Below are 24,736 nucleotides of genomic sequence, written 5' to 3' on the forward strand. Positions count from 1 at the left end.
GTGTCTCCACTCTCTAACTCATTCAGAGCATGGTGCTGTCCATTTGGAAAGCTCTCTCTCTCTCTCTCTCTATATATATATATATATAAGTTATTGTATCACTACACTAGTAGGTGAGGCAATACACTCATCAGTCATCAGCCATCAGCCATCAAACCTATAAATTAAAGCGGCCTATGGTAAAGTGATACTTTCAATGAACAGTGCTAGCTTCGTTGAGGAACTAAAAGAAGGATAAAAGGAATCTTGTAACAAACAAGATAATAAAAATGCCAATATTGCTTATGAGTGGAATGCAAGTGGGTCTGGTTAACGTGTTTTTGTCACATGGATACGCTTAAAAGGACACGAGATGCATTATTTCTCCTCCTTATTCTTCATCGAGATGAACAGAATCAGGTAGAATTGGCCTGAATGCTTCGATTCCAGTAGACATGGCCTATTCAAGACTGCCACGTGTCAAATTTTCATTAATTTCTAAATGAATTTATAAATTTTTTTATTTTTTTTAATTGACATACATATCTCTTTTTTTAGAAGGCTTTTATAATACCTTTGATCGACTCAGAACCGATTCAGTTGAATTACTTACTGTTAAATTGGTTCACAAACTGTTTTTTATAACACTGATTACTCCAAGGAAAGAGATAGAGTTGTTTATGTTTGTATTTGTATATATATGGATGTATATATGTAGGTACGCATGTATTTATTTATGTGTTTAGGTATGTATATGTCAACTTTTACTTTGCTTCTTAGCCCACCTCCCAATCGTGGCCAATGTTTTTCCAGATGCAATCGTATACATTGAACTAAAACATCCAGATTTGTACAATTCAAAAGATTTATGGAAATTAGATGTGTAAATAAAAATTTTATAATGTTTGTAAAATTCTCAACCTTCTCAGCTCATCACATTCAACTTGAACATCAGATTCCCATGTTTCTTATTGTTGCATTTTAATATATTCTTCTTTTATTTTCATACTCTTTCTCTCGTCTTAGAGAGAGAGAGAGAATGTAGGTTTTGTTATACAAAAGGCGACAAAATTGACGGTAGAAGTAGGTTTGATCCGATGCATTCAGTTTACATCTTTCAAAGCTTCCTTCCACCAATTGCACGCCATCGGTGGCCATTAGAAATCTACCGGCATTAACGGGATCATATTTGGGATTTTAAAGAAATGAGAGAGAACAACAACAAAAATTTTAGCCTCCATTTGATGCATAGGAAAAAAACTGTTTATCGTGAGAATTTTAACTGCCTGCTTTGTCACACACAGGGAATTTTATCCTGTGTTTTTCACTGAATTTGAAAAAAAATCTCTCACCAAAAAGTGAACCTCTCTAGGTCCGACTTTTCTCCACAGCAATCGTTTATTCAATTTTATCCTGTGTTTTTCATTGAATTTGGAAAAAATTCTCCCGCCAAAAAGTCGGACCTCTCTAGGTCTGACTTTTTTCCACGGTAATTTTTTCTTGAAAATTTTACTGTCTTGTGCATCAAACGTTACGTTACTGAAACCACATTCCATTAAATAATAAACCTAGTAGCATTTTACATGTTCCCATACAACTTTTGCTGAATTCCTCATTGAATATCAAGGTTCAAAAGTCCTCATTTGAAACTTCCATTTGCTTTTGGGGTCATAACAACAAACTCTTCAACTTAAGTACCACGTTTCACCATTTAAAGCTGAGATGTATGGTGCACATGAAAGTCGTAGTAGACATCCCTACCCGACCAGCTACTCTATGTCTCTTAAAACACTAAAAATTAATTACTCAAAGTTCTAAAAATGAAAAATCAATAAGATACACTACTTCCAACAATTTTAACTTTTGTGTGGTTAAACCGTTTGCAAATCTATAGATATTACTACGTTTAACCATCAAAGATTAAAAAAAGATCTCAAAAATATATAACTTTATATATTGTCTTTGCATAATAGTTTAAATAACAAAATATTGTCTTATTTTTTTGGTTAAGAAATGTCATTTCCTCGTTGGCCATCCACGTAACTTCATTTGATCGTAACAATGCCAAACAATGAAGTATTATTTGCTAGTTTTTTCATTTATTTCTTATGCAAATGGTACGATATGATGAACAAATTATGCTTATGATTGATGACAAAGAAAAAAATGAACAGTTAAGATCATGGAACTCTTTCAGAAAGTAAGAACAGCGATCATAAATTAAAATCAAGCCTATACAATAACTCAGCTATGTGCTCCAACCAAAATAGCATGGGCCCCTTGAAATCGCAAAAGATGCTCCAAATCACAAAGGGAGAGGTGGCGAAGTTGGCTAGCGCGTAGCTCTCATGCCTCCAAATTAAATCCAATTATTGGAGGCAATGAAGGGACGTATGTAGCCTTTAGCTTCCTCTCATCACTTAGGCCGACCAAGGTGGTGAAGCGGGATTGAATGCTAGGGGGAGTGGCGGAGCCAGGTTTTTTTTTTTTTGGTTGTTAGTACTCAAGTGAGTCTGATGTGGGTGTCTCATGTAATTTTGAAGTCATAACAATTTGAATTTTGAATCTCTTATAAAACTTTTGATGAGTTGTGCCCCCATGTATCTCTGCCACTGGTTTGAGGGTAGGGGTGAACACGAGCTGAGCTGAGTCGAACCCGAGTTCAGTCCGCTTGAACTCAGCTCCACTAATAAAACATCGAGCTCAACTCAGCTCGAGCTCTAGAATAGTTGGATGGAAGCGGCTTGAGCTCGAGCTCGACTCGATTAAGGCTCGACAAACTCGTTTGAATATAATTGATATTCATTGTTGCGTGTTGAACACGAGCTCAACTCGATTAAGACTCGAAAAACTCGTTTGAAGAGAATTGATATTCATCGTTACGTGTTGAGCTTGAGCTCGACTAGATTAAGGCTTGAAAAACTCGTTTGAATAGAATTAATACTCGTTGTTACATGTTGAGCTCGAGCTCAACTCGATTAAGGCTCAACAAACATGTTTGAATAGAATTGATATTCATCATTATGTGTTGAGCTCGAGGTTGATTCACTTAAGGCTCAACAAACTCCATTAAGGCTCGAGCTCGACTCAGCAATTGCGTGTTGAACTTGAACTTAACTCGATTACTTGAACAAGTCGATTCTTGAACTCGAGCTCGAATCATGAAGCAAATGACTCGATTTGAACTCGTTCACAAGCCGAGCTTTAGCGAGTCAAGCTCGAGTATCTCGACTAGTTATTCATCCCTATTCGGGCACATCAAATTCGAACCCCTAAGATGACATGACCCTCGTAAGATGACACAACCATTGCTCGTGGGTCAGGAGGGCTCGTGTCGTGGAAGGGCGGGGTCGAACTCGATGCACCCTCGAGCATGCACCAACTTGAGGCAATTGGTGCATACTTGAGTGGTTCCTTAGGCAACTCAATGTGCGTTAGAGTTGCATGTTTCAAAATGTTTTAAAAAATATTTTCGTGCTTTTAGGCTTTCTTTAGTCAAATGTGAGTCATTGGCATTATTAAACGTTATAGCTAACCTATTTCATGAAGATAAAGATATGACGTCGCTAGTAAAAGCCATTAACCCATCACTAGAAAAGTTTAAAATAATATTTGTTTTCTCTTCCATGAAAACCTTAACAAGTTCTCACATGCCTCAAGGGGAGTATCATAGTTGGTCGAGTAGGTATGCACGTAGAAAGCATGTTGTTGGTTTGATTTCCGTGAGTACTATTTTGTTGGCATGTGAACGGTAACATCGTAGCACTCTAATTCATGGGTGTTTCACACTCCATCCAGGTCTCCACACAGACTATGATCCCGGGAGCAGAAGAGTTTGGAGCATCTTTTCTAAGTAGTGAGTTGTTAACTCAACCAGAAGTGGTCCTCATTTTTGTGCTTCATCATCAATACTTTTATTACCATTTAAGAGCCGAGTAAACAAATGATGATTGTTGGACCTTCTTGGTTGACCATGGAAAAAAGCTTGCCTCTATTATTGTTCCATTTGTGAAACCATAAATATATACTGGTTACAAATATTATAAATGCATTTTTGAAGATTCCCGAAACAAACCACGGCAAGGGTGGATAATTTGATTATATTTTTACTTTTTATCGCAAAATTCATGAAAATCATTAGTAAAATATTAACTTTAGCCACTGGCCTGATCAACTTTACTAAATCCGAGACCGAGAAACTTGTTAAAGGACACCCTTTTGAAATAGACAAATGATGTAAGGTTAAAGGGTATTAGTAATGCAATATTAAACCATATTCTTCCTTAAAATGTAAAAAATATTGTAAAAAATACAAAGTAAATCGCATGGTACTGTAAATTGACAATTTAGAATCATTGGACAAATGAAACGCCTCAAAGTGATTCTTCAAGTTCTCATGCCTTTCTAATTGGAAAAATTTCTTTGCATTTCCTTGCATGCAGTAGATTCACAAAACTTTTAACTCCAAAACTGAGAGCACGATTTGATGCTCGGCCAAAGCTGTGTCCACTTGGCCCACCAGGGGTGACTTAGATGGCCAATGGTGCACCCCGGAGGTGGTCAAGGGCCATGAACTGGTTAAATGTGTTAAAATCCTGAATCTAATGGTGTGTCAAGCTAGAGAAGAAAAAACAGGAACAAGATTTAAGTGGTTCGGCTTGAAAGCCTACATCCACGGGAGAAGTCACCAAGATTTTTTTATTTCTGTTACATTCTTTTGCTAGTTGCAGTGATACTCTTTATTTGGAGTTTACAACGGCTAAAGAGCTAAGAGAGGAAACAACTAGAGGAAGGAAAGAAGACAACGTTCATATCTTCAACGTTCCTTTCTTCAACGTTCTTTTAGGAGTTGTCTTTTCATAACAAAATAAAGCAACTCATGAGGTGATTTTCTCCAATCTCTAACAATATGTATCGGTCTGTGCGTCTTTATGCATGATATGTTCCTGAGGATGGGTGAGGGGCCGTTATGTGATGCACAAGAAGCTGTGTATGTGCATATAACCATGTCTTGGGTTCGACCCATCGAATCAAGAGATTGCCTCTGCACCAACTTTCCTTTCCGTTAGCTAACAAAGTTGTGATCACAATGATCTCCCTTCCGAAAAATATATGCACTTCATTTGAGATCGTCATAAGTTAACAAATTCATCGCACAAAGAATGCACATGCACCAAGTAAGGGGCTTTCTCTTGAGGCTTTCTCTGTATTCAAAGCTGGTTGTATCTGTCATACTGGTGCACAAATTTCATGGGTTTTTTTTTTTTAGATTACAAAAGCATCCCCTTCCTTTACTGCATATTTAACAGGCACAAGAAAAATGGCACACACCACCTCTTCTACTATGTATTAGCTTATGTGGCTAAAGTCCTGCACTTAATTTGCTCCTTGTTTACATGCTTCCATGCTATTTTGGTGGTAAATTAAAAGCCCAAATCCCATCTGAACTGATCTGATCTGAGTTATCTTCATTGCGTTTCCGCGTAGTTGCCAATGGAAAAGGCCATTCAATGTGTAACATATTACAAAACTTCACACCTTTTCATAATTTATATGTCCTTTTTTGGGCTTATTCTGACCTAAAAAAACAATATAATTCTCAAAAACAAACAACTTTCCCCCCATCAAATAACAAACACTGATCACCTCCATGGTCTTGAACATGAGATGGAGGCAACACCATCAATTTGCTTACTGCGTAGCATGACGTGCAGAGAAGGCACACATTCTTGAGCACAAATTAATATTAGTGTGGCTTAGTAGCTGAGCTTGCGGCCATCTCTCAGTGTAGTTTCCATGGAAACTAATAAACAGAGCAGCACTTTGTGCTTGACTGCTCAACTAGTTAAGCTCTGGCTGTTGCTGCTGATGCTGTAGACTGATCAACTTGTAGTAAGGGCCATCCTTCTTCTGCACTAGGCTGTGATGGTCCCCTTGCTCTATGATCTTTCCATCTTGCAGAACTGAAATCTTGTCTGCATTTTGAATCGTCGAAAGCCGGTGAGCAACGACAATGGTGGTCCGATTCTTCATCAGCCGGTCCAGGGCCTGCTGCACAATCCTCTCAGACTCGGCATCCAGCGCACTCGTAGCCTCGTCCAGTAGAAGTATGGCCGGGTTCTTGAGCACAGCCCGGGCAATGGCGACACGCTGCTTTTGTCCACCGGAAAGTTGGACGCCGCGCTCGCCAACCTTCGTGTTGTAGCCTTCCGGCAGTGCACTGATGAAGCCATCAGCATTGGCAAGCTTGGCTGCTTGAACAACCTCCGCCTCGGTAGCACCGTCCCTGCCGTAGAGGATGTTTTCATAGATGGTGGTGGCGAACAGCGCCGGCTCCTGCTGAACCAAGCCAATGTGGCGCCGGAGAGATTTAAGCTTGAGCTTCTTTATATCTTTTCCTGTAACATAAGGAAGAGGACTGTTACTTCCTCTACAATTAGAAATCCACGAGACAAGTATATATTAATCTTCACTGTGATTCTCTAGTAAACTCGAAGCATCGCAAGCTGTAAAAATCATATTGGCATGTTACAGGAAGAGAGTTACAATTTTTCTGGATCTATTATACGGAGAAACTGCATGGTTCAGATACTTGTGATGACTGATCGTCACAAACTAAAGATCACTTATATCCATTATAATTTCAGTAAGATCAACAGGTGAAGAAAAATAAATCTCAAAGCCGACCAAATGATTTACTCAAAGACAGGGTCGATCATGGATCACAGACCCCATCCGTTGAGTGCTAGGAACCAGAAAACAACTATATTACCGATTTTTAGTCATGCAGAACATGGAAGTGGGGAGAAAGCGTACCGTCGATGAGGACGCGGCCGGAGGTAGGATCGTAGAACCTGAGGATGAGAGAGAGAACGGAGCTCTTGCCGGAGCCGCTGGTTCCGACGATGGCCATGCTGTGGCCGGCAGGCACCTTAAGGTTGAAGTCCTGGAAGATGGCGACGTCGGGGCGGGAGGGGTAGCTGAAGCAAACGCCTCTCATCTCGATCACGCCCTGCACCTTCCCTACCTCCTCCCCATTTTCATCTCCCTCGGCCCCTTTCATACCGGGCTTCCGGTCGAGGATCTCGAACACGGAAGCGGCCATCTGGTTTCCCTTGACGAGGTCGGGCGCCATGGCGAGCATCTCCCCCATGGCCAGGGCGGTCACGATCAGCACCATGAACGCCTTCATCACCGACTTGAATGAGGCCAGGCCGTCGTGCATGAGGCGCGAGCCGTACCACAGGGCGAGGGCGTAGGAGCTGAAAATGAAGAACTGGGAGATGCCGTAGAAGACGCCGGCAATCTGGCCGCGTTGGAAGGAGCGGGAGGCGGGCTCGGCGAGCTGCTGGGTGTAGAGGTCGACCACCTTGCTCTCGGAGCAGAAGGCGGCGATGGTGCGGATGTTGCCGACGGCCTCGCTGGCGATCATGTTGGCGCGGAGGTAGGCGCGGCTGAGGTTGACGCCGAAGCCCTTCATGAACATCTTCTCGCTGATGTGGCCGCTGACGGTCAGAGGGTAGCAGGCGATGACGACGAGGGCGATGCGCCAGTTGAGCATGAAGGCAATGACGAAGGAGGTGGTGACAAGGGACATGTTCTGCAGCAGGATGGTCGACCGGTCCACCACGATGGTCCGCAGAAGCGTCGCATCCGTCTCCAGCCTCGACGCCAGCACCCCGCTCGCGTTCTCCATGTCGTCGAACCACCCGATTTCGTTCCGCAATATCGCTGCATTGCTCAGTTTATCAGAATTTGTAGAAGGCAAAGCCATGCATCCTTCTTGTTTCATTACCATGGGTTAACCATTTTCATCTGATATATACTGCTATAGTGCTATGTTTTGGGAATATACCATTTTTTCATTCCTTATCGAGAATTTATGCAGCGCGAACGAAAGAAAGATTTGTAGTTCACACTTCACAGATTGAAGACTAACCGCAAGGGACAAGGGCCAATTCAAAATGTTTGATAAAAAAACAGAGATAAGGATCATTCTCTTAGTAGCAGAACAGGAATTGATCAATTGCTCATAAGCAAGAAATGAATTTGAAAAAAAAAAACAAGAGGAAATGCTACACTCAGAAGAGTGGAGTATTGAAATGCAGTGGTTGGCTGCACCAACCGGAAGGAGAAAGAAATGGCTTCTGGCCCTCTTGGGGGATACCATTTAAGTGTCCACCATGAAGACCATTGTTTTCAGATTGTTTTTCAAGCTTAAGGAGAAGATGGTTGTAGTGAAATCATGGAAAATTTCAGACTTCGAAAACAAATTTGTCTGTTCAAGCTTAGGAAAATTGATACGGTAAAGTTGTCACTTATTTCTTGCTTCTATATCTTTCAAAAATTTAAAGAAATAAACGAGAACGATCGTCTGATTCTTCAGCTTATTCTCTGCCGCGAGGACAAAAATCTACGTCCTACTGTCCTACACCCTGTGTTACTACAAATTTAGTTCTTTACCTCTAAACGTCATCTGTCTGACGCGGAGAGTTAAGCGTTCACCAATGATACCAAAGCAAAGGTGCTCAATTGTGCTGGAGACAATGGTGATGCCAGCACCACCGCAGAAGAGCAACGCTATCTTCGCGATCTCTTTTTTGCAGTGCTCCCAGTCAAGTACGTAGTAAACCACCAATGCCTGTGATACTCCAAGAGCAAATAAAGGGAACTGGGAACCACAAATTATAGCACCGATCACGGCCCAGATCGCGTAAACCCAGTCTGGTGCGGCCAGTGAGAACAGTCGGCGCAGTGATACCGGCTTTTGCTTCACTGCTTCAGCGTTGTCCTGGCCATATTGGCTGATTGAATCCTTGTCCGACCGGAAACTGCCTCTAAAGCTCCCGGTTCTGTGGGACAGTTCCCTGGAAAACTTCGCACTGAAGAGAAAGAAAGAAGTCATCAGTCTAAAAGTCATATCTGTAGGTAGAACTCTGCCAAAATTGATCTGCATTCGTGTTCAATAGATTTTGTTCAATGACAAAACTAAACCGTATTCCATTGCCATTTCAATGTTCATCTTTCCTCACAAACACTATTATCAATTTAACTGTCAATAAGATGGCCTGACTTACCTGTGTCTGCTTACACTCTGGCTCTCAGTAAGAGTGTGCTTAGAGGCATCCTGTAGACTGACCAGTGCAGAATAAGCACTCCTTGAATTTGATATGAGTTCTTCATGAGTCCCACTCTCCACGATCTTCCCGTTTTGTATCACTGCAATTATGTCAGCATTCCTTATCGTCGACAACCTGTGAGCAACCACCACAGTTGTTCTTCCAACCATGACTCTGTCTAATGCCTCCTGCACACTTTTCTCAGACTCTGCATCTAGTGCACTTGTTGCTTCATCCAGTAACAGAATGGAAGGGTTCTTCAAAATGGCTCTTGCGATTGCAATCCTCTGTTTCTGCCCACCAGACAATTGGATTCCCCTCTCACCCACCTGTTAGAGAATCAAAGGTACTCTCACAACTGATATTGGATAATTGATACTGATACTCTTTCTGAATTACTGCAATTACATGGACTACTAGAATAGGCAGCACTGTTAAATGAGCTGCATTGACTATCAGAACAATAAGCAAAAGGAGTACATCATCTGTGTATCTGGATCTTCAATTAGCAGGAAAAGATCATCAGTTATTAGCAATACCTGAGTTTCATAACGTTCAGGCAAGTTGTTGATGAAAGTGATTGCCTCTGAAAGCTTGACAGCTCCTGTGATCTCCTCAAGTGTCGCATCTTCCTTCCCATAGAGGATGTTCTCCCTAATGGTAGTTGCAAAAAGAGCAGGTTCCTGATTCACCAGACCAATTTGATTCCTCAGCCACTTCAAGTCTAACTGTTTGATGTCATGTCCATCAAGCAAGATTCTTCCTGAAGTAGGTTCGTAGAACCGTTCAATGAGAGAGATGATCGTGCTCTTGCCGGATCCACTCCCACCGACGAGAGCAACAATCTTTCCGGCAGGTATGTCAAAATTGAGCTTGTTGAAGATAGGCACATCAGGACGAGAGGGGTAGCTGAAACACAAGTTCTGCAACTGTATCTGACCTACTACCTTTCCTAGCGTCTTCCCTGTTGTCTCACTGGCTTTGCTAGCATTGTTTCTCTCTATCATCTCAAAGATAGAATAGGCAGCTGCTTTGGCTCTTATAAAGGCAGCAATGTCAGGTGCTGCCTGTCCAAGAGATCTGTATAAATGACCGTGTATTATCATAAATGCCTTATAATGCTCTCCATGTATGTATGTATATATGCATGTATGTGTATATGTGTATGTGCAAATGAATGTCCACGGGTATGTACATGCGTGTGATCATGCATGGATGCATGCAAGACGGATAAAGAGAACTTACAAGCCACTGATAACAACATTGAGCATGGTTGTAAAGGCATCTCCACCGTTTGCAATATCCTTATGAACAATAATGCTGACATACCAGACAAGAAGTGCCCATGAGAGGAAGAGAATACAATGCATTGATCCAAACCCAAGCCCTTTGGCTAACCCTCCTTGCTTTCCATACTTGTAAGTATCCTCTAGAGCTTTTCCATAGCTGTAAACTGCTTTCTCTTCGCCGACAAATGCATGCACCGTCCTTATGTTCCCAATTACCTTTAACAACCAGCACAGAAAGCAATCTTCAAAATTCAGGAAGCAGGGAAACAAGCATGCATGTGCTAAGAACAAAAGCAGAAAGAAAGCTTGCATGTACTCAGTCATCATAGTCCCTAAGTATATTCATTCTTGATAGCGCTTGTTTCAAATATATCATATCTTTGTTTCAAGAAATATGAAGCGATTATGCTCAGCATATTTGTAGGATTCGTGAACAAGGTTGGTAATTATACGATGTTTCCTAAAACAAGAAATAATGCTCCTACGTAATTTATTTTATTGACATATTAGTTCTTTTATGGGCCGTTTGGCAATAATATATCACTGTCTCATGAAATGTTTGTTTCATACATTTCATAAATCTGCCTCATTTTTTGAGTGAGGTAGATTCATGAAACACTAACATTATGTTAGTGTTGCTCAAAAGCCCTTCAGTAGGATTGGATCAAATAAACCATTATTGAATAAATACTCCATTACTTGTGAACCCTAAGGTGTTTGTCCAATGAGACACTCTGTGAGTGCTTCATGAATCTAAGCATAGATTGGAGTATATTCATGTAACACTAGTGTTATTGTTTTATGAATTTATCCAATTTTTAAGGCATATTCATGGCACATCCTAGAGTGTATCAAACATGTTAAGGAAGGATGGGTTGACTCTAAGCACACTATGTAAGTGTTGTAGGAATCAAACATAAATTTGAGAATTTGAGACAGGTTCATATAATACCTGTACAAGAGCTGCGAGAATTTGGCTCAATTTTGAAGCATATTCATCAAACACCGGCAGTATTCCTAATACCAAACAGCCTCTTATACTAGTGCCCTTCAACCACAAATTTCTGGCACACTAGTTAGATTTATTTCCAAAACTGATAACCAGATACAGTTTTGAGTCAATACTTCTCAACCGAATTCGTGAACATGCGATTATCATAACCAAAATAGTAAGATATATTGAAGATTTTCTTCATCCACATTTGACTACTGTGCATCTGGCCCGAGAAAATTTGCTCCTACCATCCTGTTAACAGGTATCGGGCTGGCCCGGGTCGGCCCGACGAGGTCTGATTCAGCTCGGTTTAATTTTTTACATTATTTTTATTTAATAATTATATATATATATTTAAAATTTTAAAAAATATTTTTAATCGAGCAGGATTGAGTCGGTCCTGAACTTGGATGTTGGGTATTGAGCCAGGGTTGAACTCGAGTTTCAAGTGTTGGCAGTCCAATTACCGAGCCTTCATGTGATCCGAACGATTTTCTCATGTTGTCTTTTGGACCCGGATCCAATCGTTCAGTAAATTTAGTTTTTACTTTCAGCAAGGGTAAGAAAGGGGAATGGGGGATCACCTCCTCGGCGATTTCGCCGGCTTTGATGTAGGATTTCCTGACGCGGGCGACGAGTCCGACGGCGATGTACGCATACATTCCTCCGGCCAACGCGATCAACGGCACGATCGAGAGCGTCACCAGGCTGAGTTGCCACACGTGGGCGAACCCGATCGCGAACCCCGCGATGAATCGGCTGATGTAGTGCATGAAGTTCCCCACCTGCCACCACCCAAGCCAGGGAATTAAACAAAATTTACCAAAATGCCATTAGTTATCTTCCCCCCCCTAAAGGTTAAAAAAAAAACCTCGAGTAAAAACAAAGAGTAAGACTTTTGAGAGCATATATATATATATATATATTATATTCCACTCAACTAACAATTTTAGGAAAAGAAAAAACAATGAGAAAAGTCGACACTTAAGCCTAATTTTGTTATATAATTGTTTAGCAGCAACATCATTTTTTTAAGGGTCTTATCAATTTATATTAAAAATTAAAGTAGGTGAACAAAACAATAACTTTAATGTTTATGAATTTATCACAAGATAATCTTTAGAGATTACAAAATATTCTTGCTATGAAATGACGTCCTGCCAAACGACCCTTAATGTATTTTTCAACCAAACTTATTTACTCATCATAATATGCAAGTAAAAAATGAAGTGTAAAAACTCTTCTCACATAATGGCGATCAAAGCCTTCTCACATTAACATAACTGGGGTGGGTCGGGGAGGTAAAATATCGTGCGCAATCAAACGCATTAATATCGGCCACCCCACGAACTCCTGGGGTACGTCCGGAATAAAGCAAAAGAGAAGGACACGCAGAGGGTATAAAGCTTGAAAAGGTGGAACGTGGCAGGGAGCTGCCGCATAGTTTTATGGGTTAAATGAACGCACGCGTCATCAAGTCGTTTTCCAATTCGGAAAAAGTACACGAAAGGGAAGGAGAAAATATCTTTTTCAAGCCCTTTAAGTCATTGCCTTTTAAGTCATTCATTCGTGAGGCTCACTTCCCATGAGCAGTCCCCTCATACAAGTGGAGTACCTTTTTCTAATAAATGTTTTCTCATGATACTAACAATAAAAAGACGTAATTTAGTGATAGAAAGTAATCTTAAGAAATTGGATATAAAAATCTTAACAAAAAGTCTCATGGAGCATGACACTAACAAACTACTCATATAAGTAATGCACATAATAACGCAAACATAAAAAAGATATATCATTCAACTTGAGTATCGTGCATGTTACTTTTTGCAATTCAAAAGAATAGCGCTTTACTATCACAATATCTCGATAACATGCCACTCAAGCCAACCTGTTATACCCCGGCGACGTTATGAAGAATGTTACCTTCTCGGAGATGGCATCCTGGACGACGATGATGTCGCTGGTGATGGCGGCGATGGCCTGACCGGTGGACGCCTCAGTGTCGAAGAAGCTGATGTCTTGGTTCAGCATCGACTTCAGATACGCCAGCCTCATCTTCGACGCCTGCCTCTCTCCCGTATACATCCAGCACGCCACCTCTGCCCCAATTTTTCGTATTTTCCAAACACCACTCCTTCGTCAGCATCAAATGGTAAAAAAACAAAAATTGAAGGCACTTAAACTGAAAATCGTAAATTAAGTTTTCCCTTGAAAAAATAAAAGACTTTTTTTTTTCTTTTTTGAGGCCAGTTCTGAGAGGAATGCTCGTGTTCAATAAATCACTACGAGCCTTTAATTCTCTCAATAACTACATTTGAAATTTATTAAGCCAATGTTGTCAACATCTATTACAAAAATGACCGAATTGGTTTTCTACATTTCTAAAACAAACCTAAAAACCAATTCAAATAACTGCTTTCGTTCAACTTTTATATATATATATATATGAATGAGATTTTCTGCCCATCTATCATACTCGTTCCATGCAGTGCATAATCTGATATTGCATCTGGCAGTGTGCTGTATGAGCTTTTGGCAGATCTCAGACCAGTAGGTCAGGGATAAAAACTTGACCCATTTAATTTGATTTTTGTGACAATTTTTGGGACAATCCAATCACATATATTCAGTTAATCATTTTTTTAGGCAAATAATGTCTTTAGGATAATAAGTAAACAAACGAGTATTATATCTTTAAAATTATTAGTGGATGAAAAATCAATATTTTTATCAAAACAAATTAAATTAAGATTTGTTTTATGTTAACTTGATGTTTCTAAACATCATAGAATATTTATTTATATTTTATTCAAGATATATTTCTTGATGTTTGGTTTTTATCTCTCTCTCTCTCTCTATATATATATATACCGAAATCAACATCTTCGGTTGAATCACTTGCATCGTACTATAGTTTAATAGATAATAAATTCTCCCCACCGATTTCAAGCCTAGCTACTAACTGTTCACGAACACTCACGTCTGCTTTTTTCTCTTTCTCTCGTGAGAACATGAAGACACTTTTTTCTCTTTCTCTCGTTAGAACATTTAGACACTTCTGTGTTTTCTATACATTTGACCATATTTATGAACTACTTAAACAAGTGTTACATAAATTCATCTTAATATCTTAATATTTGTAGTAGACTATTTCTTTTACCAAATGACTCTTCAAACAAATAAACATAAATGCGCAACTGAGATGAAATTAAGATGACCCGAATATGAGCTCTCGAAAACCCATCAGGACGAAAGAAAGAAAGAATCTGCAGTATACCAGAAGGGGTGTAGGCGGTCTCGGCTCAGAAGAGGAGCCAAGCTTCAGAGTCATGGGCAGAATTTATTACTTATGCATATGCTGCCACCTTTTACAGCTCATGACATTCAATCTCACATAAACACTACCCCACTCTTTCAATAATTAGAGAGACAAATCCCATGCTGCTCGAGCTGCACGCATTTATGGCCAACAACTGCAAGCCTTTGCCAAAGCCTCATGCCTATTCCCAACACTTTTCCATCAGGAAAATGTTTTGCCGTCTCAAAGGGAAAAAAAATCATCACCATTTACAATATATAATCTTTGTCCGGACGAGCGCGAGGTTAACAACCCATCATCCGAAAAAAACTCGAAGGCACGAGGTACAATTGTACGCATGTCAATTCCAGTGTTGTATTTCTATTTTTTACAGTTGAAAGTAGTAGCATTTAGAGGAATCGAATAGGCAACATGTCGTCTACTTGCCCACCTGCCTGGCCAACTATACACCGCAAATATATAATCTTTTCTTATTGAGTCTGTATGGTAGAATATCTTTTTTTGAAGACAGCCTTACAAATAGTATAGGCATGGGATTTCCTTCTGATCTCAAACACCAACTTGGTTTTGCATCAACTTCATCTCACACCAAGCATGCCTTTTGTCAACATCAATTAATGGGATCACGCGAAGTCTAGGTTTTTCTCTTATGAGAGATATATATATATATATATAGAGAGAGAGAGATATAGCATAAAAACAAGGAAAGAATATCCAGAAGGCTTGTTCAAAGAAAATGACCTGGAACTTGCCAGCTTAAAAATTTGGTGGTCTCAGATCTTCAATCGCGAAGACTTCTAAAGTAAACTTGTTTCCAAGTATGGCCCAAAGCTCGTCTTGACCAAACAAAATTTGTTAGTTTTTGCAGTTGTCCAAACGGGTGCCACTCAAACGCTTAGATAACGCATGCAATTTGGAATGTGAGAAACAATTACTCATGGCGAACAAACGCTTCTCCGGAAATAATTTTCACACCTCCCCATGAATCTATGTCACATAGATGCTCCTAAACAGCTGCCAAACTTGTGTAGCTCTAACTAAAAAGTATGCAACTATAGATAAATAAAACTATTAAACTACATATATATATATATATATATATATATATATTGCCACAGGCATCTTAAACTTTTTTTGAAAAATTACCGCTATACGGCCCACACATCCATATGACATGGTTCTGGATTGCTTAGAAACCAGTGTGCCCGAACTGTCCTACGGCACTGAACGGTCATTTTCTATGGCAGTAGAGCAGCCGAGATTGAGACTTGATTTAGGAAAACTTTTCTTATATTCACCACATATTTTTCAGCAAAAATCCTACTATAGGATAGCTTGCCTCTCCCGGCATTGATTTCAGCAATGATGTGCCAATTTCTTTGCCTTATTGAACGTGAAAGAATCAAAGGCGAGCCACCTAATTTGGTGGAAAAAGGCGCTCGTGGACCACTCCTGAGTAAGTGTTTCAAAGCAAGATAAACTGTGCTAAAATCCAGCTAAGGAACTTCCTTCGATCGAACAGATCAAGGAAATGAAAAGGAAAAGAGAATTAGCAGAAGCGATCGATGCAAATCTAAGGGATAAGGAGACACACCAGTCCAGGATGAGAAGAGCACGGCGATACTGAGATAAACGAAATCCAAAGCATACTGCAAAACCATCAAAATACAATCTAAAGTCAAACTTGTACGTGCCCATATCATGAAACTTCAAAAAGAAAAAGGAAGAAGGTAGAGAAAATTTCATGGCGGTCTCATTTTCAAAAGTCAAGGCCAGATTAGAGAAGGTAAAACGAAGGAGGATTTCAGAAGAGGGGGAAGAACAGAAACGGTGGTGGGTAGACGTTTACCTTGCCGACTTCGTTGGAGAAGGTCTTAGGGAAGAGGTAGGCGGCGCCCATGATGTTGATAAGCTTGCCGAAGAAGATGAAGAAGACGGGGACGGAGGCGCCGTGGGCGCAGGCCCCCAACGAGCCGATGCCCATCAGCACGTAGTCCCAGAAGTCGGCGAAGGAGAAGAGCTTCAGGAACGGCACCTTCTGCGTCTTCTCCTTCTCCTTCTTCTTCCCTTCCTCTTCCGCTCCTCCCTTCTGGCCATTCGCCGCCCCTTCTACGCCGAACCCTTGCCGGCCGGCGAACCGGCCACCTTCTTCAGTCATCAGCTCTCGAGAGAGAAAGAGAGGGAGAGAGAAGAGCTAAGTTGGGAGCGGTCTGAGTTTTGGCCTTTGGGACGGAGAGAGGCTTTTAAGTAGGAAGAAAGAGGAAAAGAGATGGTAGCATCTGGCAAAAGGAGATGGGAGGAAAGGCTCATTACTTCGAGTAAACCACCCGGTTGACCGATTTTGATGACTTTCCGTGGACAGATTACAGTGGGGAAGATGCATTTATTGAGTCAAGTAGGAGGACGCGACGTGTGTGTATTTTGTGCAGCTCTCTACTTCACGTCTCTTTGAAGCCATTGAGTCTCCTTATGCCATCCTTTCGTCTTTGCTCGCACATCTCCGGTTCGATTCTTATGAGCGTTACCATTGGTATGAAGTAAAGATGCTGAGAGAAATACTTGTCGATCAAGGACAAACATTGAAGTTGACCCCTCTCTCTCTTCTTTTTAAGCTGAATCTTCCATATCTAGAGAATTCCAAGTAACGAGCTACTTCTATTAACTGCGGTCAGGTGGCTCTCTTTTACAGATTCAGCATGTTTGAGAATGCTAATTAATTACGTTCTACCAAGAAGATTCTCTGTTTGTATTAAGTAAAAATATTGTCGATAATACTTCTGTTGCATTGGGATCGTCCATGTTATTTTCACAGTTGCCAGAATGTTTTCAACTTCACTCCAAACTTTATATTAAATCGAGTTCAATATATATATATATATATATATATATATATATATATATATATATATATATATATATATATATGTGTGTGTGTGTGAGAGAGAGAGAATGGTTGTGTGATGAATCAAATTCATATGGAGAGGTGAAGAGCAATGAATGGCAGTTGGGAGAGGAGCGCTCTCTGTGATGTTTTCTTGGGAATGCTTACAGGCTGAGTTTGCATGAGATAAGGGCATTGAATGCAATCGGCAGCGGGTCAGAGAGGTGGGTCAAGAAACTGGCCCACCTCCCATTGCAGCGCCGCCCCCAGAACGGCTCAGCCGCCGGCTCACCGGCCTCCCCAAGACCTGCATCCACCCGGTTTCAGCTCATCATGGTCTTTTATATTAGACTGAGTTGGGCTTTCAATTATTCTTAAAGTGCCGATGGAATTCAATTATTTTGAAAGTGCAAACTACGAACCTTGTTCTTGCAATTTCATTTCTCAAGATCGCAGACTCTTGATTTCTACACAATCAAATTACATCCTCACACTTCCAACAGCATAAAATTGTGCAACTTAATAACTTACTTTGGTGTTTGTAAAGTTAAATTTGAAGTGCTTTGGGATAGTTAAACCCTAACCCCTGCCCTACTTTCTTTTATCATAAAAATCTTGCAATTGAGTGTGTGGGAATAAGGTGCACCGTTGCTATTGTTAACACCGACGCAGCTCAGGACCCTGAAGGCAGGAAGAATTGGGAGGCCTTTGAGCCTCGTTTTGGGTGGTGGAATGAACCTCTCGCTCACCCGAGTGTGCAGAAAGAGAATCTTACCATCCTAGTGAGAGCCGAATCTTCCCTCCTCATTCTCTTACTTTTAGTATCTAGGGCTGCTACTTTAGTGCCATCGACTAGTGCATATGTCCCCTCCCTCCCCCAATTGGTACAAGCAGTTGTGCGCTCATGCGACTCAAACCAGTGACCAGCTGCGAGCTTGAGCCATTACGGCGAACCCCTCGAGTTTACATGCAAAATCTGTGAAGCTTACTCTCCAACTACCTGTGTGGTCCAAATAACTCTTTCTAGAGAATCTAACAGCTGATAATTGCAAGTCAAAGTGTATCTGAACCAAAATGAGTTGGAGACCTAACTCAAATAATGTGATAGTCCAATTAATATGGTGGGTTGGTTTCATGGATCAAATCCAACAACTCGGTGCCGTTTTCTTGAGTAAGAAGTCGGATCCATGGGACCTTAAATGGCTGTATATTGGGGTCCATTAGTGGAATTTTTTGGTACAAAGGGAAGGCCAAGGTTCTGAGATTGGCTTAGGTTTCTGGGTTGGCTTGGACTATGAGCTGGAGCAGAAGATCCAAGGTTGCAGCCAAATCTCTGCATTAAAGACTCCCAACTACAATATCACGAAACCTTTGGCGCCTCTCTCTATTTTTCCAAATTTCACACCTCCATTAACAGACAACTGCTGCCCACTCAATAAATGCTGTTTCCATTTATTTGTGAACATGTGGTTGGATCAGGATTCGGTTCTGCTTAAGGATCTGGATCCCACCGCCTCTCTTCAGTCATTGGTCCGATAGCCAAGACTAGAGGACACCCAGAATTGAACCAGTGGCCTCCACCTCGACAGGTGGAGGATTTATTCGTTCTGATTGCTTCAGATTTGATTCTGGTTCAGATATTAACAGATCTGGATCTGGATCCACATTGAATGTGTTTTAAAATGGTTCCACACGTAAGATCCCGGCTGTGATATGGAAGTACCGGGCTCGGATGAGTGAGTTATTGCCTGAGTGAGAGCCGAAGCCCAACTCTTTCTCTTTGCCTCCGGAGTTCAGAGCTACATCAGCATTAATTAGTGAGATCTCCGTGTGCTTCAGCTTCTATACAGGACGTGACGATATAGAAATATAGTCCCTCGCAAGTCAAACCAGAGACATACCATACTCCAACCTCACCAGTTTGAGTTATGCTCTTTTTTTACTTACTTTGTAATGTCAAAAAAGAAAGAGGACAGAAAAACTGTGGGAGTATTCAAATCATTGCATTTTAAATGAATGAAATATCACCATGATTATATGTTCCTGTCCCATTTCGTCACGACTCTATCAATAAATAAAAGATTCAATCACTCATGACGAGTCAATTCGAAACACTACCACTTGGATTCATTTATACAATGGTCATATTTTATGGATTGATTTTTTCGAACACTATCGATGCTTTTATTTTATGACTGATTTAGTTTCCAAAACTTAACGGACAGATTGCTTGCTTTTGAAGCGTACAAGTTTTTCTAAAGAATTGGATTAAGAGCTAAAACTTTTATAGATACTTTAGGTTTAGAAAATCTTATTTCTATTAAGAAACATATTTCAACAAATAAACATCCATTCCTAGGAAATGAACCATAACAAACGCATTTATGATATTACTTTAACCAAAGAAGTTGAACGTGAGGAGGCTCGCTTAATCTTTCATACATATATATATATATATATATATATATATATATATATAAATGAGCATGGCCCATTATTAAGTATAAGTTGACAAGCAAACCTAACGCACGCCTTTAACTTTTCTACCTGCAAGTGCTTTTAAATACTGCTGGTATGGTGCGGTCGGAGAACCATCTTTGCCACTTGCTTTGGCTTTGATAAGCAAATGCTTATTTTCAAATCACATTTAATATTATTTAAGACGATATTTGAATTTGTCGTACCCACAATATTTAAACCTACCAACGATGCAAGTAAGTTAATAAAATTTATTCATACATACACTTTGTTCCAATTTTTGAATACATAGAATCATAAAAACAAGAGATTGCATAGATGCGTTGTATGTTTCACATTAATCTCATGCGTTATATTGTAATAGATTCTTCATTAGCAATTATCATTATTGATTAAAATTTACTTGGCTAAAAATATTGTTGAGTTTAAGTCACAGGTCAAGAAGTTCTTGACGCTAAAATGAATCAGGATTTGAACTACATATTAGACTTATCAGAGCACGGTTCAACACTTAGATCTGGGGCCTTACACGTGCAGATGCATGTGCTCTAATGGAGTGAATTGTAACATCCTAAAAGTTTAGTCTCGTATTTAAGATTGTAAGGGATTTAGAGAGACGTATATAAAGTGTTGTTAAAGTAGTTGGCTGTTCTAGTTTTTATCCTTTCGCGAGTTGAAACTGAAATTACTCAGAGACGGATTGGGTTCTGCCTGACGCTAAAACTCAAAAGTGGGTCAGGTCGTTACATTTGAATCTGATCAGCTTGCAAAACGACTGACATTGTAAAGTTCAACCTGCAACTGACCAATCAAACGATCCCGGCCCACTCCATTATCCAAACCTTCTCGGTCGTACACTTACTCGATAGGTTTAAGTTGTTACAGTCTCCGGTTATGTAATGAAGTCAATATATACTGAAAGTGCAATAAAATTTATAAGAAAAAAGGGTTTAAGTCGAAAGAGAGTAATATATTTAAGGCATATCAAATCAATCATTGAAACAGCTAAGGCAACCCTTTCGAAACATTTTTTTTCAGGAAAAAAGGGTTATTATTATTAAAACACTAGCAACTTTTTTGGATAGCTGTCACAGAGGGGCCTTCCCTAACAGTCGCTTGTAAGTTGTAACTCAAGTAATAAATTCAAAACTTATTCCTCCTTCCTTCCAAGTTTTCTATCTTCCCTACAAGATTTAGTTAAACATTACAAACAACCTTTTTTCCCTAAAATAACAGCTTTAGCTTAAAAAGAAAAGGACGACAAGGTCTACCAGAGGCCCAGCTAGAAACTTTTTTGGAAACAAAAAATGTCTCACACCACAAAAGTTGGAAAAACTGAAGTGTCATTCCATAAAATATTGTCAGTAGATCCTTCACCTACAAGATAAAGTATGCTACTTACATTTTTACCTTGACTGGGTCTGATTGAGAAGATGAATGCATCTATCTCTTCTAGCTCTCTCTCTCTCTCTCTCTCTCTCTATATATATATATATATATATAACCATCTAATAAGGACCATTTAATTAAAACAAATTGTTGATTGAGGAAAAAAACAAAGAGAAAAAATGATGTGCTTTTAACACTCTGATAAGGAAAATACCCATCACCTCAACCTCCACCAATTTCCAATCAAATGATTGTGACATTTCATTTTCCACCCTTACTTTTAATACCATCTAGAGCAAGTATGCTCTCGTGGGGCTTCCAAAGGCTAACTTGGCAGCAAAGTAAGGCTGGTAGTTCAATCCGCATTGTCTTATCATGCCTAGAAGAGTTCATTGAATGAAGTGCATGGCTGGTAGTTCCATAATTTATTATCCATTATGCATTATTTGACTTAAGTTTGGCCTGCCAACTGCTTGTAATTTACGGCGAGGTAAGTTTTTGGGGATGAAAGTTGACAAATGTAGAACACCATGGTAATGGTAAAATCATGGCCTTAGCCTCTTTAATGCCTCTTTACCAATCCAGCGTCAATAATGTTTGCCCTGGAATATGTGAGCTGTTTCTCCTCTTCGTCCTCCAGCAAAATACCAAGCACCAAAATGGAATATGCTTTTGAGTTTCTTTATTAAAAAGTGGAACTGTGCAAGAAGCTGCATGTTTTGTTTTCTTTTGAAAAGCCATCCAACACTTAAATGTGCAACTACTTTGTCTGTGACCCACAAAAATTTTTACCCCAGTTACAATCATGTGATAATCAAGAAGAGCTGCTATATAATTTATGGGACTTTGGTAGGTACACTATTCTTATGTGCATGGCATGTATTGAATTATCTTGACAGATCTTTTTAAGATAGAAAACTAAGGAAAAAGCGAGAGGATGTTTTAGTTATCTGGCATTAATTAACAACTTTTTCTCCTTCATTTTTTCTCAATATTTTATTTTAAAAAGATTTAACCTATCTAAGGGCACGTACCTACCAATTTCTTATGGTGTATACATATCGAGAGAGAGAATTAAACCAGACAATATAAAAAAAATGAATGCAAAAAGTTATTATCACAAAAAAAGAAAGAAAAAAGCATGTCACATCAAATCAGGGGCGGAGGGAAGGGGGGGGGGCGCCTAGGCCATGGCCTCACCCCAGCCAATGAATTTTTTTTTACATTGAAAAAAATAATATTTTTTAATTACATAATATATTTTTTCAGTTTGGCTCTACCCCGATCTAGAGATCAAATTGTTGTCCCGTCCCTAAAGAAAATTCTGGCTTCACCCCTGCGTTGCGTCAAATACAAGTAGAATAGCAAAAGCCTTTATCAAAGCTAAAATGTCCGACTGAAGAGCATGCAACAAAAATGAGAAATCAAAATGCATCAAGATGAGAGAGAGACAGATGTGTCTTTATTCTTGTTGTTCCATCTCTATGAAAGGGTCATGAATGGTTTTACAAAAAAGAAACTAAAAGTGATCCTATCTGATTCTGCCTATGCCATTCTCTTCTGGACATATTTATCTGAAAATATAAAATTAATATGACTAATAAGATTACTATTAATTATTAAGAATGAGTATCGTCTCACTTTGAAAAGATCAGCACGTATCAACATCACCAAGTGTGGACTTGTCGGCCAAAACGCATTATCTCGATTTAAAAACGAAATATGGCTAGTACGAAATGGGCCATTTCAAGTAGGGGCGGAGTGAGGAGGTTTTTGTGGCAGGGGCCAAACTATAATTTCAAAATGTTAACAGGTATGAAATAAAAATTTTCAATTCTTATATATATATTAAACTAAAATGAAATTTACATATAAATTTTTAAACCTTTTAAAATCACCACCCTTGATTCCAAGTATATATGGGCTCATATCTCTGAGTCTCTGTCCGGCTGATATATGCACTTATTCGCCAACATAAAATATAAAATATAAAGGGCTGTTACAATTCCAGAAAAAAAAAAAAAGACTCTTCGATATTATGCATGGGTCTGCATCATCCAGAGTGGTGTATTCTATAGAACTCTGATACAATAGCCAACATTTGAGGCATTGGTGTGAACCTTGAGTATCATACTGTGGATAAATCTTCCAGCCTCTCACAGCACACTGCCCGATGCAAGAAATCGAGCAGTGTATTTAACCACACTTATCCGATACAATGCATTGGATGGCGATAGTGGTCCTGATGATAGCCGGAGGAATTGACACAAATTTTGCAGATTTCTTTAAAGCTTGAAACTTACTGTTTCTGCTCATGCCAATCAACAAGTGGGTGGAAGTAGTTTAAAATTCACCACTCAAACAGAGCCCAACTTGTCGCGAAAGGGACAGCATTAGTCTTCCACAGTGAACTTATACTGACCTAGCTAGCCAGCTGGGTCTATCTCCCAATACAGCACTGAGCCCATTTGGAACTATTCTTTGTTATTAATGTAGGTATCCAAGCCCAGGCGTTTCACAAACGATAGAAAATCCTATGCATTCAATCGGCTAGTGTCCGCTTTCCAAGAAAGAGAAGATAAACTTTTCCCAATTCAAGATGAGATTATTTACTTTCGATCTTACTCGTTCGCATCTACAATCCCCGTTTTAATGCTGTGGATTTGTTTTTTAGTCATTTTTTCAAGGATTACGTAAAGAGTCTCCTATTAACAGCCTGAGAAGGAAGGAGGGAGGGGTTTCATTTCCTGGGATTGGACAACTTAAAGGATTTGAGTAACTGTAGATTTAAGATCTGAACCTCCTCCCTCCAATCTTAAATCCGAAATTTTTCAATGTAAAGAAGTAAAATAAAGATCACATGGATGCTTAGTTTGATTAACTATGAATTTTACCATGAATCTTTTACCACGTCAACAAAAGCATGCCATGTCAAATCCACATCAGATATATGAATTTCAAATCTCCAGTAATCAAACGCCCCCTAAATGGGTGGGTGCTTCTAAACGTCATTAAATCCAATTCATTTTGCAATCATAAAGTAGTGTTTGATAGGCAGAGAAGTTTTTTTCCTGGTAAACAAAGATCCTTATCCCTATAAGCCCTCATCGCTATTCAGAAGAATAGGCAGCTAGCCTTTTCCGGCGAGCAGACATTTAGAGCTTTGGCTGCGGAGATTATGATTTCATCGGACAAAGCTCACCCCTCCTCCTTTTTCATTTACATGGTGGAACCTTGTTGTAAACTCATCTGCAGTAACGACTATCAAGTACCAACTGATAAGTTCTC

At 39.7% G+C, this 24,736-nt stretch overlaps 1 protein-coding gene across 1 annotated transcript; it reads right to left on the bottom strand.

The window, feature by feature from the left end:
* Nucleotides 1-5,422: 5,422 nt before the first annotated feature.
* LOC116265342 (ABC transporter B family member 10-like) lies at nucleotides 5,423-17,022 on the bottom strand. Its single transcript, XM_031645900.2, has 10 exons — nucleotides 16,550-17,022; nucleotides 16,295-16,349; nucleotides 13,305-13,480; nucleotides 11,966-12,166; nucleotides 10,344-10,603; nucleotides 9,638-10,178; nucleotides 9,057-9,427; nucleotides 8,443-8,861; nucleotides 6,796-7,710; nucleotides 5,423-6,377 (listed from the first exon to the last, which is right to left on the bottom strand). The coding sequence occupies exons 1-10, from the start codon at nucleotides 16,856-16,858 to the stop codon at nucleotides 5,821-5,823; spliced, it is 3,804 nt and encodes a 1,267-aa protein (XP_031501760.1). The 5' UTR covers nucleotides 16,859-17,022; the 3' UTR covers nucleotides 5,423-5,820.
* Between the last annotated feature and the right edge of the window lie 7,714 nt (nucleotides 17,023-24,736).

The sequence above is a fragment of the Nymphaea colorata genome, chromosome 12 (genome assembly GCF_008831285.2).
Source record: "Nymphaea colorata isolate Beijing-Zhang1983 chromosome 12, ASM883128v2, whole genome shotgun sequence".
Lineage (NCBI taxonomy): Eukaryota > Viridiplantae > Streptophyta > Magnoliopsida > Nymphaeales > Nymphaeaceae > Nymphaea > Nymphaea colorata.

What these genes read in the sequence shown, in the direction of transcription:
- LOC116265342 (XM_031645900.2), bottom strand. Translation starts at nt 16,858, where the DNA reads ATGACTGAAGAAGGTGGCCGGTTCGCCGGCCGGCAAGGGTTCGGCGTA. An exon ending in AGGATGCCATCTCCGAGAAG is followed by an intron (nt 12,167 to 13,304) that starts GTAACATTCTTC and finishes GGGTGGTGGCAG; the next exon opens with GTGGGGAACTTCATGCACTA. An exon ending in CCGGCGAAATCGCCGAGGAG is followed by an intron (nt 10,604 to 11,965) that starts GTGATCCCCCAT and finishes TGGTTGTTAAAG; the next exon opens with GTAATTGGGAACATAAGGAC.